This window comes from Cupressus sempervirens, chromosome 4, assembly GCF_028749045.1.
Source record: "Cupressus sempervirens isolate cs-2001-9-10 chromosome 4, ASM2874904v1, whole genome shotgun sequence".
Classification (NCBI taxonomy): Eukaryota; Viridiplantae; Streptophyta; class Pinopsida; order Cupressales; family Cupressaceae; genus Cupressus; species Cupressus sempervirens.
In genome coordinates, this window is record NC_143121.1 from 415,206,934 (window position 1) to 415,223,511 (window position 16,578).

The 16,578-nt window shown below is 37.3% G+C and overlaps 1 protein-coding gene across 1 annotated transcript in view; it reads left to right on the plus strand.

Moving 5' to 3' along the window:
- LOC149561809 (phosphoribosylamine--glycine ligase-like) overlaps nucleotides 1-16,578 on the plus strand; it is an 89,901-nt gene that overhangs the window by 42,868 nt on the left and 30,455 nt on the right. The window contains exon 3 of the mRNA XM_089825333.1: nucleotides 5,620-6,150. Within this exon, the coding sequence (XP_089681459.1) occupies nucleotides 5,620-6,150 (531 nt within the window). The remainder of the gene's footprint in view (nucleotides 1-5,619; nucleotides 6,151-16,578) is intronic.

Here is a 16,578-nt window from a genome sequence, read left to right on the forward strand (position 1 = left end):
GGGATTAAAAAGTCATTTTCGTCCTGTAGTCACTTAAAGCTATTTATAAAGTAAATAACTTTAAAACATTAAAGTGTCTTAACTCTGTACCTTTAATAACGTCCTGGAATATATTAAATTAAATTCCCCTTTTGTGACTGGATAGCATCTTGCCAGAAGTCGATATTAATCTATCCAGATGTGGAGATAGATTAATTCTGTTGCCCAGAACTAACATTGAGAAGGGGACATGACAAAAGAACAGTCATCTCTGGACGACAATACAACAAAAGTTGACCACAAACTAGAATCAAGATACTAGGCAGGGGGACAGGTCCGTGCTTTCAGATTGCTCAGCTCAGCCTAAAGCTTGTAGACCTGCTCCTTTCGAACCTTCAACTCGGCCTCCTCTTCCATCTGAAGCTCTAGCGCAGACTGCATCATCGCTCCGAATTCTCCCATTTCTTTCTCCTTTTCTGCTGCCGCTTGCACCTTCTCTACTGCCAACTGCTCCTTCTTTGTTGCCAACTGCCTTTGCCTAACTAATAGGGCTTCCCTCTCGGATTGCCAAGCTGCCCTCTCAGATTCCCAGGCTGCCCTCTCTGAAGCCAACCTAGTAGTTGACTCCTCCTGAGCTCTCTCAACTGCTACTTGATTCGCCTGACCCCTCCGAAGAGTGTAGTATGCCTCCCTGTGCAACTTGACTATCTCCTGGAGCAGAACCTCAACCCGTCTGTCCACACCAAAATCTGCTATGGTGGCCTAGTCCCGACGCATCTCATCAGTCTCTACATCCAGCCATCCTCGCTCCTCAAAATCATGAAGGCAGCTAGGCATCCTAGTCGCATAAACGAGATGACTCCCTCCAGCTCCTTCATAATCGAATCCAATGCTCAAGCCTTCGCTGAATCCAACACCTGATGAGCTCGGGAGGCTAGAGCGGCGAAGTCAGCAAGGAATGCCTCCATTCCTATTCCGCTCTTTAATGGATGTTCCTGCATACCCATAGCCGTCTCCACGGTGTCTGCCATACGCTCAATAGTACTGTGCGATGGTCCAACGTCTGGAACTGGCTCTACTATCTGAGGCTGAGTGTCTACCTCGAGAATATCATCTCGCGTAGGAGTCTGCAAATAGGCCATTCGGGGAGCCGGAGCACGGTGGAACCGCGTGCTCAAAAAAGTATTGACCTCCCGAAGTTGACTCTCCCTATCCCGCTTAGGTGATGCCAACAGTGCTACATCCACCATCACTACTGCATTAGATACTACGACATCCAAGTGTATGCCCGACGTACTCTCTCTCTGCTATCTCTGGTACTGGGAGGTCAAGTACCTCCATGATTGTCTCCTCTCCTCTGTCTGGCACGCTCTCTACTGTAGATGCCTCAATTGCTGCTGGCTGAGCCACGACAACTTCCACTTCCATTGCTGGTTGTGCTACGACAACTCTTCCTGTTGGCTGTGCTACGGCAAGTGCCACGGATGCTGCTACCGGAAGTGCTTCAGCAGGAGCTGGCACAGTCTCTCGGTTGACGGGTGCTGCTGCCCGTGCAAACCCTACAGCAAACCCAACTCTCGGCCGGACAGGAGAAGGCCTTACCCAGTGCTGCCATGGTGCTGCTACTATAATTGCCTGCTGGGGTGCACTGGTCATCAGTACTGGCCGCCTTGTCTGTCCAAACCGTGGAATGTGGGCCATGTGCAGACTTGCTGGCACCAAACAGGGAGTAGCGGATAGTGAAGTGCGCAGGAACAAGGGGGTAGCTGTGACAATTTGAACCTCTTCATCTTCTTCTTCCCCTTCTTTGTCCCCCACACTGTTTTCCTCAGAAGATGTCTCCTGACGGCTGCTGTCCGTATCACCTCCCGTGTCCATCCGAGATCTCTTCTATCCTGCAGAACCCTTCTGCCCAGTGGCTGTATCCAAGTGCTTCCACCGCATGATAGGAGGTTCCCCGGGAGCAAGTGGTCTAGGTTTTGCCTCTAACTCGTCCTCTAGGATCATCCGTGCTGCCGCATCAAGAAAGAGACCAATGGCGTAGTGTGGCATATAGAAGGTCTTATGCTGGAGAGTCATGAACTCATGCATACGCTCAGCTAGCATAGATGCCCAATCATACACTTTTTCGTTCATTATTCCATTCATTATAGGCACCTGCGGAAATGAGATATTGGATGCCCTAGATGATCCCGTGAGCCTGCTCTTGACCAAGTCCATCAGGCATCGCCATGGTCCTTCTTGAATGTCGGTTTTCTTTAAACCCCTTCCCTTCGATGTCTCAGCCAATGCCACCTGCTCTGCTTCAGTCATATCTCCACATACTTGTCTAATAAAAAATAACTTTACCTCCTTAGAAATTTTCTTCAATTGAACCTTTTTGCCCTGCGGCCCTGGAATGCCAAAGACTCATGCGAAATCAGCTGCCTTGAATGAGACCACCAAGTCCCTGTCCAAATACTCAAATGTGCTCCTCGGAGAAGCTTTGCCATAGATCTCAATCATAGCGCGCAGGAACCCTTCATAATATCAAATGCAAAAAATAGGCATCTGAATAGCCCATTCCACCTATGCTCTTCTGATGCTAGCTTTTACTGGATGCGTATCGGGGGTTTCTTGCCACCATCTTCTATAGTCCATTCCACTCAACCCCTCGAATTGTATAGTTTGTGGTGTGATTTCAACTGTTGCAGGTGTCGGGGGCTTACGCTTCTGCTTGCTGTTGGTGCCTTCATTCTGATTTCCTGCACTAGACATGTTCATGCCCTCCCCAACTTCAGACTGTTCCAGTTGCTTTTTCCACTTTTGTTTGCCTATAGACTCCATATACGGTTAGGTCAATTATTCTTTTTTTCAACAATTCTTTGCTTCTTGCAAGCGTACGGATCCGTACGACAAGTTTCCAACAAAATTATTCTCTTACGTACAACAGTTGAAACCGTACACACCAATAATCAAACTTAACCTTCAATCAACGGATTAACCTTCAATTAAATGACCTTCCAAATTCTGTACGGTGAAACCTTCAAATGCAGCTTGGAATCCGTACGACAATGGATAGTGATTCACTATTCAAGATACTCTCGGCAACTTGATAACCAATGGAAACCGTACAGCCTTAATATCCCCTTGATGCATCTAATGAAGACCTTGAAATCCGTACACCAAGCATTGTCTGGAAAAGCCATATGGTAATTCGCAAATTACAGTCTCAAATCCGTATGCCAATGTTAAAATCCGTACCCAAGATGAATCTTATAAATCCGTACGGTGAACTGGAATCATAAGATTCCGTACGGTGAACTAGACCCTTCATACACTTATGGAATCCTTACAGCATCACAATCTAGATTTCAAAATCCGTATACCAAATGTTTACCGTACTAGGTAAAGAAATCAATTCGCACAGACAATAGATGGAAATAGCATAACTTCTTCCTTTATTTGCATATGCCAAAACATTACATTATGCTTCCATGATTACAATGCTTCCCGAAGGGGGTATATATAATCACCGAAGGGCCTTTCGGAAGGTTCCCGAAGGAACCCGTCAAGCACAAGTCGGCTACATAACAAATAATGCATACTAACCTACCCCTCGGCTCATGTACACTTATTTACTGACTACACCAAATACATCAAAGTCAATATAGGTGCCTATTTCCAGTGTATAACTTGCTGGCTGCTTGAGTTAGTTTTGGAAGATAATTTGGTCTATGAAATCTACAATGCATTTTTCCACATTTCACTCTCAATTAGAGGTCCTTGGTCCCAACCTTTTAGCAAGGTCATTCTTTATTTTCGAAATAAATGAAAAGTAAACTTCACATCAGTTGGTTAGACATTCAAATTTATCTTACATTTATTTGCTGAACTAATTTAAAAATCACCTCCTTATCACGAGAAAAATATACATTTACCTCCAAGTGTTTGGTTCTATAAAGTTGAGATCTTTCCTAATCTTTTTTTAGGTTAACTATTTCCCTATGATGAGTTTCCTGTATAGGTGCATTCCCAAATACATCAAGGTCAGTATTGGTGCCCATTTCCAGTGTATAACATGCTGGCTGCTTGAGTTAGTTTTGGAAGGTAATTTGGTCTATGAAATCTACAGTACATTTTTCCACATTCCACTCTCTAAGAGAAGTTCTTGGTCTCAAGCTTTTACCAAGTTCATTCTTTATTTTTTTAAATAAATGAAAAGTAAACTTTACATGAGTTGGTTAAGCATTCGTATTGATCTTACATTTTTTTGCTGTAACTAATTTAAAGATCTCCTCTTTATCATGAGAAAAATATACATTCACCTGCAAGTGTTTGGTTATACAAAGCTTAGACCTTCCCTAATCCTTTTTAGGTCAACCACTTCCCTATGACGAGTTTCCATGAATTTACCACCACAGATTTCTTGACCCCTCTTAATACCGTCTTTGTTAAAACATGATGCTAATAGACGAAACTTAAAAAATGTCCAGATCTTAAATTTTAAGGTAAAAACAGTACTATTGCCTTCTTATAGGTAAAACTAGTAAGTACAAAGCCTTCCTGTCTTATTAATGTTAAGCACCTCACACAAATATTTACATGAATTGGTTAAATATTCATATATATTTTTTCTGTAACTAACTTAAAGGTCATCTCTTTATAATGAGTGAAATACACATTCACCTCCAACTGTTTTGTTCGGTAAAGCTTATGTCTTTACTAATGCTGTCTGGCTCAACCACTTCCCCACAGTGAATCTTTTCCACCATTTTCCACACCCATACAATAATTTAATTTCACCCATTAGTCATTGATGTAACTAATGTACACATAAGACCACTCATTATTCACCCATAGAAACTAAATCATATAGAGGTTTTTATGTTTCACTCCATGCATTGGTCATAGACACAGACTAATACGACACTTGATATCTTTATTTATGCTTGGAAACTATAACCACAGTCATAAATTTTTTAAGTTCTAAACATATTTTTTTATGTTCTACCTATTATTCATCAAAGAATGTTGACTGAAAGAGCTTATGGCACGACAATAGTGGTGAACTACACCATTGATATTTTCATCCTACACTTGTTTAATTTGTTTCTCTGGAGTCAATGCTTTTTCTTCAGGCCTATTCACTGAATTCATCTGTGATTTTGGATTTGTCCTCTTATGCTGTTCGCTGAAGAATAGTAGGGTTAATTATTTCCAATTGCAGTTTATTTGTGATAACTTCACACCATGGTCATCCCTTGAGGGCTTGTGAATACATTTCTGCGAGTACTAGGTATTCTTTAGTGTGTTAATATAAGTAAATGAATTTGTTAGACATTTCCATTCTTTTAACTTTAACAAGGCCTCAATGGAACTTCATAATAGCATTTGTAACCTAATCTGACTTTAACCTTAAATGTATTGACTTTGACCTTAACTATATTATGGACAGTAATCTATTGCGATCCCTAAAACAGGTTTTGATATTTTTTTAAATCTGAACTTGAGTGCCCTGAGATTCAGTATTGACTTGTTATGTATTTTTAATCCCATAACTCTTTTTGGTGAGCCTATGCTGTAATTCTCAAGTACAAAACATATTTATGTCTTGCATATCTAAAATTTATTACTAACTAATACAGCATTTATTTGCAGTATAAAACTTTTACAGATTCTTCAGAAGCAAAAAAATATATACAGCAAGAAGGGGCCCCAATTGTTGTCAAAGTTGATGGTTTGGCTGCTGGGAAAGGGGTAGTTGTGGCTAAGACTCTGGAAGAAGCATATGATGCAGTTGATGCCATGCTTGTAAAAAAATATTTTGGCTCAGCAGGTTGCCAGATTATTGTTGAGGAGTTTCTTGAAGGAGAGGAAGTTTCATTTTTTGCACTTGTTGATGGTAAAGATGCTCTTCCTCTAGCTTCTGCACAGGACCATAAACGTGTTGGTGATGGAGATACTGGTCCAAACACAGGAGGAATGGGGGCATATTCTCCATCTCCTATTTTGACAAAGGAACTTGAGTCAGTGGTGATGAAATCTATTATTCTTCCCACTGTTAAGGGAATGGATGCAGAAGGTTGTAAGTTTATTGGAGTACTCTATGCTGGGCTTATTATAGACTCCAAAACCGGCATGCCAAAGCTGCTAGAGTACAATGTTAGATTTGGTGATCCTGAATGTCAGGTTAGTGCATGTTCTACATTGTTTTGTTCTTCTATGGATTTCATGATAGTCTTCTGTGAGAAGTTATTTTATTAACTCTGTGGTCTATGCTATATGCTTTTTTATTGAAAATATTGACTTTCAATTTTGGATATAGAAAGTTCATGACATATAACCTTCTCTTTTGTAATGTCCCCTGTATCTGCTGTATGGATTTTTGGACTGATTTCTTCAGAATTTAGTTATAAGGGACTATAATGCAACTGGAAAATGGATATGTAATTGAATGTATTACAAATGTAAAAATGGATCTGACTATAGATATAATGGCCAGCCACTTGGAACTTAAATATTGGAGACCATTCATAAATGTAATTGTTTTTATTTATGTATTTGATTCTCATTAACTCTTGATTTGATGCTTATTGAGAGCCTGGATCAATGAACATTTGCTTGTATCTAACCCGGAACAGCCAGTATTATTTTCTTTGCTTATCTCCTCTTAATCACTTATAGCTGTCTTCACACTATCGTCTATACTGATTAAGATGCTGTTCTGAATCTCTGATTATACTTTACAAGTATGCAATGCTGGTGATGTCTTTCCTAGTTGTTAGCTTTAATTGTATGCTACTGAATTTGCCAAATAATGTTGCTGTAGAACTGAGGGATCAGACTATAGATCGTTAGAAGGTATTAATAATTTGATACGGAGGAGTCTGTGTCCTTTCAAGTTGCCCGTTATCCTTTTGAGTTCACTTTTGTTTTCATGCCGATCGAAATGGTAAACATTTCCAGGGAGGAGTGAATTAAGTTTGTACGGAAGAGTGAATATCAGTTAAGTTCCAATGTCTCTTAGGAATCACCATCTTGTTATATCTGAGTATTGTTATCTATTCCTCTTGTCTTGTACTCCTGGAAATGTTTGATGCTATTTTACGGACATACCTCTATATATCCTGATTACTGCTAACTGTTATTTTTAATCTCCACTTGATCGTTATTTCCTTTATATTCTTCTGTTCGATCTGCAACTCTGGATCTGTACACAACATATGTTCTGAGAAATATATCGCTGGAGGCTGCTGTATATCCCTTTGTTGCGGTGGATCCTCCATTGCGGTGGATCTTCCATTTTATATATGTTGAAGGGACATATGTTGTATGGTTGTCTTTTTGACCACTCTGTTTGGATGACCATTTTTCCTTTGCGTATGTAATTTATTAAACTGCCATACTTTCTTAATTAATTATAGTTTTTATTATTTTGTAAATTCGTATAGTTATATTTTTTTATTCATGATAATATATTATTTGTTAATATTAAATAATATTATATTGTATTAATTTCATGTTACTATCAATTGATATAATAATATATTATATTAAGTCATATAATAATATATTATATCAAATTTATAAAGTAATATATCTATAATTTATTCGCTCATTATTGCATTATATATATATTTTTCCATTATTATTGTATTTTGATGTAATAATTTATTTGTTATAGTTCATGATAATATCATATATGATATTCTTAATAATATATTCCTCTTATTGTAATTATAATTTAGATAAATAATATACCATATATTTGTTTATTTAATCAATGTAGTTTAATTATATATATATATATATATATATATATATATATATATATTTCATTATTTAATTGTTCATATTTAATTCTTCTTATCATTGATATCCCGCTTTGGAAAGGGGACATAACATCTTTGAGGGGGAAGTATACTGCATGAGAGGATGTAATCCCCCTTCTAGGAATATCATCCCCCTTCTAGGAATATCGATGTATTTTTCCAAAATTTCATTTAGTCACTAATGTCACTAAAAATGGACATCAAGTCATTAGCTATATGTAGTGTCCCTAGATTGGGGTACATATTATTTTTTACCCAAAGGAACAATGCCATAACATTATTTCTTCACAATAAATTTTCTATAATTAAATCACATAATGTCTATTGAACTTTTAAAGTAAATAAACAGTTAAGTGAAGTGACATTGCATACTTAGATCTATAACTTCATTTCCGATAAGAAAACATAGTAGGGATTAGAGAGGAATGCTTGATAGGGCGCTTGGAATATTCACCGCAGCTAAGCCCAAGGGTGTGTTGTAACACCCCTTGGCCCACAAGTAGTGGGAACTTGTCCATTCAACATTGGGGCGGCCTACTTAGAAGGGGAACTTGTCTCTCCCCTCCCAATAGTGCTTTCCCATACATGATTGCTACCATTCCTTAGTTTTCAAGAGCATAAATATATTGAGAAGTGGAGGGAGGGAGGATAGTGAATTAATATATTAATGAATTCCAATATTTTAAGACCTGATTATGTAATAATAATGTCCTTTCTAACATTTTTTTTAATAGATAATAGGCTATGAATTCCAACATTTTAAGACCTAATTATGTAATAATAATGTCCTTTCTAACATTTTTTTTAATAGATAATAGGCTATAGCCTTGAAATTTTTATTTTATTAATGATAAAAAAAATTACACCCCATTCAGGTGCAGGCATTGGGGAGAAAAGAACAGGGAAAGAAAACCCCCAGTATTACCTGGGACAATAAGTCCAGATTAATATAAATCATAGTTCCAAGAATCACGGCGATTCATGCGATTCACGCGATTCGGCGATTCGATTCAAGCCAACCGATTTTTTGTGAATCGGTGAATCGAATCAGCGATAAAGGGTTTATGAAATAAGTTACTCACTAAATTTCAAGGGTTTTTTTAATTTTCCGATTCATGGCCGATTCGATTCCGATTCATGGCCGATTCACGATTTGATTCGGCCTTGCCGATTTCTATCCGATTCCGATTCTTGTTACTTTGATATAAATACATACAGGTACTGCAGACTCTGTGGGTTTTATAGTTAGGAGATGAGATTCCTTTACAAAATCAGGAAAACAATCTTCATATCGTAGGACCGTTTATGTTTACAAGTTTTCATCCATAAAGGATTACGGATACGACTTATAGGTGCTTCCTTAGCTCTGGATCCTTCTTTAAGCAGTTTGTTCTTTCCTCATACAAGTGATCCCGGCCTCTGTGGCCAGGTCTGTATAGAAAAAACCTCCAACTTCCAGCTAAGATCATTTTTAGTGTGACTAAGAAAAGCCATCCAATGCCTCAAACAAAATCATCGTCGAAGGTTATATATATCCTACATCATTCTGTTTTATTTCTATGTGATAGCAGTTCCATTTAAGCTCTGTATCTCCTTATACAAAGGTCTGAGAAATGAATATGTAAACTCACAGTTCTATACTAAATCTACTCCAATCTGACTAGAAATTATCACATAGTAGAAGAAGAAAGCCCTTTACTGAAATGATCCAAAACCCATATACTACTGGCCTTAGTTAATTGAACTGACAATATCCTGGGAATTGGTGCTGATGTCTTCCAACAGAATAAAGATTCTCCCACAATATAATTGTAACAGCAATGAAGTAATGAGAATATTTATAAGTTAAGCTCAGAGTTTATAATATATTCCAGAACAAACATCCAATCATCTATTGAAGCTCTCCCTTGGTTTCTGATTTCCTCAGGACTTACGCTAACAATATATGGGCATATCACACATTTAACCAATGACAATGGGCATACAAGAATAGATAGTGGCACCTGATATTCCCGTGAGGGACTGGCAGCTTCCAGGCTACTGGATTGGGTTGGTAAGGGTCATGGAGATCTTATTGCTGTTGACGGTCAGACCACTGGAATGCCGTATCAGACTGCCCCTTATCCGGTGTGACATCCTACTGGCCTGTGATGAAGTGCACCCATACTGCCCGTGCCTGTGACTGGTGCCAATACACCCACAATCTTCCTGTATTGTACCTGTACCATGCCTGAGTTCCCCTTTAAGATGGCTGACTTCCCTTGCCTCTCTCTCTCTCTGTCCGTGCGATGAAGAACTGAAGCCCACAATACCAGTAGCTCCTACGTTACGGGCCTGCACTGTCATGTCCAATATCCCCTGCCGACTGAATGGTCTTCTACTGCATTATTACATGAAATGAACTCCTCACCTTGCAGATGGATACCACGGCCTCTAGGTAGCTACTAACAAAACTCTTCCGTGTGCGTGCCTGCTTCAACCAATGCACTCCTGGTGCAGACCCAATATGAGCAATATACCACTAAACAATAATCTATAAGAATGACGTCTCCAATGAGCAGCTGGGGCTATGTCCAACTCCTCTACTACCTTAAGGTGTTTCGTCCTTAAGCAACCAGTCACATTTAAGCAACCTTTTGTATTTTGAACAATTTCATATTTTCATGGTGACAATCCCAAGAAAGCTCATTGCTTTTATAACCTCGATATGAGGGGAAGTACAAACAACTAGGCAATGTGGAATGAAGGCCATTTTCGTCTTCTAGTCACTTTAGTTACTTTTGTTATAAAATGACTTAAAGTCATAAAGTAACTTTATAAATCCACTTTATAAAATAAAGTGACATAACTATAGAAAAACTCCATTTAAATATTTCCCCAACGAAACCAAATAAACTCCCGTGACTGGCTGACATCCTCAAGATTAATGCTGTTAGCCAATCCGGATGGGGAGATAGACCAACAAGGCACCAGTAAGGCCTAGCGCGGAGAAGGGGACATTACATTTACTGTAAGGAATTGAGATCTAAAAATATTCGGAAAGAAAGAGACTTAATTTTTCAGAAGACATAGGTACTACTAACTAATAAGATACTCACCCAAGCTATACTAATAAATGAATAGATACCAATCAGAGTTTTGAAAATCTGATACCGTGTGAGACTAAAACCTTCATTGTCAAATCCAGATCTTAAATGAGAGAAAAGGAAAAAGGGCAAACAAAACATTGTTAGAGGGCTAAGCCATGGGCGGGATGCTGCTACTCCTTATCCATAAAAAAACAAAGAAACTTCACTGAAATTACATACCAACCACAACCAGATTAACAAGGATTTAAGTTCTTGATTATCATTTAAAGTCTTAATATCATGTCTTCACTCATATACTTTTAAGCCAAAAAAAGTCCATACTGTATGCATCACCAAGAAAAGACTATCAATCCCGAAGGAAAATTGGATAATTGAAGTTATACCATGCATGACCCATGTATGATAATATTCATGCTGGTACCTATAACTCTGGGTGAAACTTGATGAAATACCCCATCCATCCATAAATATAAATATCAAATAAAGGTATCAATAATGGGCACTGGATAGGATTACTCTGAATATGAAAGTCTCTTTTGAAATGATAATCCCGACATCCTTCTATTTAGTTAGAGTCTCAGAAATACATTGTAAGGAACTTAAGGAGATACTGTAAATATGCAGTTTTAAAGCCAAGAAAGTGTCTAATTGGTCTAAGATGATTACATGTAGTTAATAATGCTCTTAATAATGCCATCAGCACCCATACTAGCTAATTTGTCAGCTCTTTTGTTGCCTTCCCTAAATATATGATTAAATGTCATATTAGGAAATAAGGAGACCATGTTCATAGCTGAAGTAGAAAGGAATTTAGTTTCCAATTAAGGGTATGCCCTTTCCTAAGAGCATTAATAATGATAGCCGAGTTACCTTCAATTTCCAAATTCTCAATTTTCAAGCTTCTACATAATTTTGAGCCTTATATCAAAGGCCTGAATTTCTGCCATATTGTTAGTAGTGTTCCCCAAAGGAAGAGACACTGAATCTATCTCTTATCCTTGACTATTATGAAGGACGCATCCAATGCGAGCCTTACCTGGGTTTTCCTGGATGCTTCATCAAAGTTGAGTTTAAACCACCTTTCCTTTGAAGGTCATTATTTACAATCCTGTCTAGCTCTATATTTACTATTATCACTGGGGCCTATATAAGGAGGAAGTTTTAGGCCTTCCCAATTACTTCTCAGTTTGCCATCCCACCATGTCATAATTGTCTTCTTACTGGGATGTGTAATGTCCCCACTTTAACAGTTGTCCAGTTGTGTGTTTGTTAGTCCTTTCTTTATTTTATTTTATTTTATTTATCCGACATTGCTTGTGAAAAGTGGTTGACTCTATGAAGTAGGAATAAAAGGAGAGTTTGTGGCTATTGTTAGGCAAGGTTGGATATGAGAAGAAAATAGATGTGTGAGTTACAGATCTGTTTTGGGCATTAGAGGACGTCTATCCTCTCTTGTGACATTCTAGACGTCATTCCTTTGGGGTTTGGCCTTTGGAATTCATTGCTATCAGTTTCATTAACAGGTAGCATGGGCGCATTTCCAGCTAGAGGCAGATTGGGCGTTCGTTCATATCATTCTCACTCCTCTGATAAATCATTGTGGAGGGATGATTTTATGAAGGTCTTGGACTGATTGAAGGCAGTTTTTTACTGTAGCAGCACTGTAGCATGACACTATTCATGTTACTATAGCAGCAAGATGGGAAGTCATTACTGGAATTTCATGTTATAATGCTGGAGTAATTAGTGAGTTTGCTATGTGTTTAATTTTATTAGTTTGAAAACTAATATTGTTTTAGCAGTAGTTCAATCTTCAGTTTTCATAAATTCCTTTTTGTTCATGTTATGTGGTTTCAAAATCTATGCAATAACATTAAAATCTTTATCAGCAGTTGGTTCAGTTCTTGAGCATTTCTAGGGTGCCCATTACAAGATGTCTTAGGATTGATTATCTCAATGATGCTAGCATTTATCTTATTGATCGGTTGGTCTGGTGTCATCTTTTTTTTTTTTTGAAGATCCCATGATTTCTTTCTTTCCACAATTCCCAAATCATAATGGAGGGACTGACCATCTAGAGAGGATTGTAGATACTAAAGTTCCTGATCTCTTCAATAGAGAAACTGCCATACAACACAATGTCATCCACAAATAGCTGGTGTGTAGTGGGATCAATATTATTGGTGATGTTGATACTTTGTAGTTATCAAACCTCCTTAGCTTTATTGATGGATCTAGCTAAGGCTTCAACCATAATAATGAAAAGGAAAGGTAAGAGTGGATCATGCTTCTAATGTTTCTCAGTGAGCCAAAAAAATCTTCCGAGGTGCCGTTGATCAAAATAGAGAATTTAGGTGAGGATATGCACTCAAAAACCAGAGTTATCCATTGTTTAGGAAATCCAAAATTTTCCAGAATTCTACATAGGAATCTCTAATCTACTTCATCACAAGCCTTACTAATGTCTAGCTTGCCTAGCATACTAAGATATTTATTTTGTTAAATGAGGTAAATGGCCTCTTGGGCAATAATGACCTCTTTGGCAGTAATATCAACTATTTAGTTTTTGATATAGTTTAGTTTTTTTGTCGACTATTTAGATTGTCTTAAGGACGGATAAAAAAGCATAAGATGAAAAGAAATGCATACAAAATATATTGACCTTGAGCATTTTATCTCTATCCATACTGTATTCTGATCTGAGTATATGATTATCATAATGCATGATCTATATTTAATAATAATGCATCTATATATATATATATACTGCACTCTGATCTGAGTATATGATTATCATAATGCATGATCTATATTTAATAATAATGGATCTATACATTTAGTAATATATATATGTCATGCTTTGCATGGATAATTTGTATCAATGTTAATTGTGATTATCAGATTAAGATCGCTGGTTTAATGTAACATGTCTCTGCCACATTATATATATATATATATATATATAATGTGGCAGAGACATGTTACAGTAAACCTGCCCGATAATATATATATATATATATATATATATATATATATATATATATATATATAATGTGATAGAGACATGTTACATTAAACCAGCGATCTTAATCTGATAATCACAATTAACATTGATACAAATTATTGATGCAAAGCATGACATATATATATTACTAAATGTATAGATCCATTATTATTAAATATAGATCATGCATTATGATAATCATATACTCAGATCAGAATACAGTATATATATATAATGTGATAGAGACTAGTTACATTAAACCTGCCTGATAAACCTCTCTTACGTTAAACCAATGATCTTAATTTGATAATCACAATTAACATTGATACAAATTATCGATGCAAAGCATGACACACACACACACGCACACACAAAAACCTGTCTCTTACATTAAACCAGCGATCTTAATTTGATAATCACAAATTAAGATTGATACAAATTATCGATGCAAAGCATCACACACACACACACACACACACACATATATATATACATAGCATGACACACACACAGAGATACACACACACACACACATTGATAATTTGTATCAATGTTAATTGTGATTATCAAATTGAGATCGCTGGTTTAATGTAAGAGACAGTTTTATCGGGCAGGTTTAACGTAACATGTCTCTACCACATTTTATATATATATGAAGATCGATCTCCAAGTCTTGATCAAGTACATAAATTAATCAGTGCAAAGTCATGGTACAGCAGCATTACGTATCTCATTAGCAATACATTGTCTCAGTTTATTATTAACTCAAACACATTGTAGTGACATCGTGCCTCCATATTGATTGATATCATCATTGCAGACATTGGATTGATATCGATACTGAGATCATAGCAGATCGATATCAACTTATATCACATTGGTTTTGATATTGTTATTGTTGTGATATTGTCATCAATAGAGGATATTCAAAGTATTGTCTGATCTGCATATATACCTGCAAAACAGTAATAAAAATAAAAATGCATTAGCATATAAATTAAAATCTGATCAAACTTTAACAGACTTATGCTGTTCATTCAATGGATATCAACTGCTTTAACAACTTTGATCACTTCCAACCAAATGAACTGCAAAGGAGAAAAGGTTTAGGAATTCTACCTATCTCTAATAATGTAAGACAATGTTGATGATGGAGTGAGCTTCTAACCAATTCTTGCTTCGCTGTGTCAGCTAGGCATAGGAGGGTGCTATCTTCTATGGATGCAAAAATGGTTTTTACATTTGTCAATACTCATTCGAGTACATTATGAAGGCCCAATCCAAATGAACATCTCCAATAGAAGTTAAACACTTGCGAAATTTAGGCCTAGACTAACCTTGCAATGTTACTTACAATCAGCAAGTACCAAAAGGTATCGACACTAGCTTCACCATTAATCACCATTCAACAATATCTTCCATGTATCTACTTCTAATTCCACTTCTACTTAACATGAAAGGAAACCCTAAATGAAGAATTGAAGAAACCAAACAATACTCAAAAGCAACACAAGTAATTCACCATGAAGGCCAATGAATCAACAATTACTTTATTGCATTATGGCAACAATTTTTACAAGTCTCTTACTTTACCTTTAATCTTTAGTTAATGAATCTAAAATCTAGATCTTTGCTAATGGAAAGGCCTTGGCCTTTTGTAGTTGTTCAATTACAATGGAAGGCTTGGTTCAATTCAAGATCAAGGGCCAAGATTTACCCATTACAACCCTAATTAGGGTTGCCTAATTATTGTCCAATTACATGAATGTATCACCCTATGGGTCAATAAGAGAATTACAATGCGTTTGAGAGCTAATGATAAAATTGTACACCTAGCACAATATGATAGAATGTATTTGAACACGTGCAACTAAATTTTCTGATTGGTTGAAAACGAGTGGGCGCCACCTTTGCATCCTTACCTTGTAGAGTTGATCAATTCCTTGCTGATGGTAAATATCTCTTGATAATATTATCAAACCTTTGATTGTTATGGCATATTTCCAAATTGCTTCGTCTTCTCAAATCTTCTACATCTTGTTCTTGAAAATTTTCTCATTGCCATGGTTTTGAACTTGATTGTGCTTGCAAACTTGATCTCTCTTTCAATTCCTTGACTTCAATCTTCTTGAATAAGGGAAGGCTTCATGCACTTGGATTTCTAGAGGAAATTCATGTATATTTTCTATCTTTTGCGTCTTTGATTTTTCATTCTCCTTGTTCTCTATTTTCTTGAACTCCATCTTGATCCTGCCTTGGAATTGTACTTTGATAACTTGATTTTGAACCTCTTTCACATTTGAAGTCTTCGAGCTTGATCTTGCCATCATCTCCTTGTGCTCCAAGCTCATCCCTTTTTAAAGTTAACCTTGCAAAAAACCTATGTTTCCCGGGGACGCGTACCCGGCCTAAAACCCGGCGTTTCGGGGATGGGGGGACGGGTACGGGATGTCCCCCAGCCGTCCCCAAAAAGTGAAAAAATGCAGGGGACGTCTCAGAAACTTGGGGACGACTGAGGGGAAAAAGGGGGACGGCCAGAAGTACACGTTATGGAAAGGGGACATCTGGACGTCCCCTTTCCGTACCGGGTGCTTCTGGCCGTCCCCCTTTTTTGTTTGCATAAAATTTAAAAAGTTTAACATAATTTTTTTTTTTAAAGCCTCCAACTTGGTCGGCCAAGTTGTCCCCACCC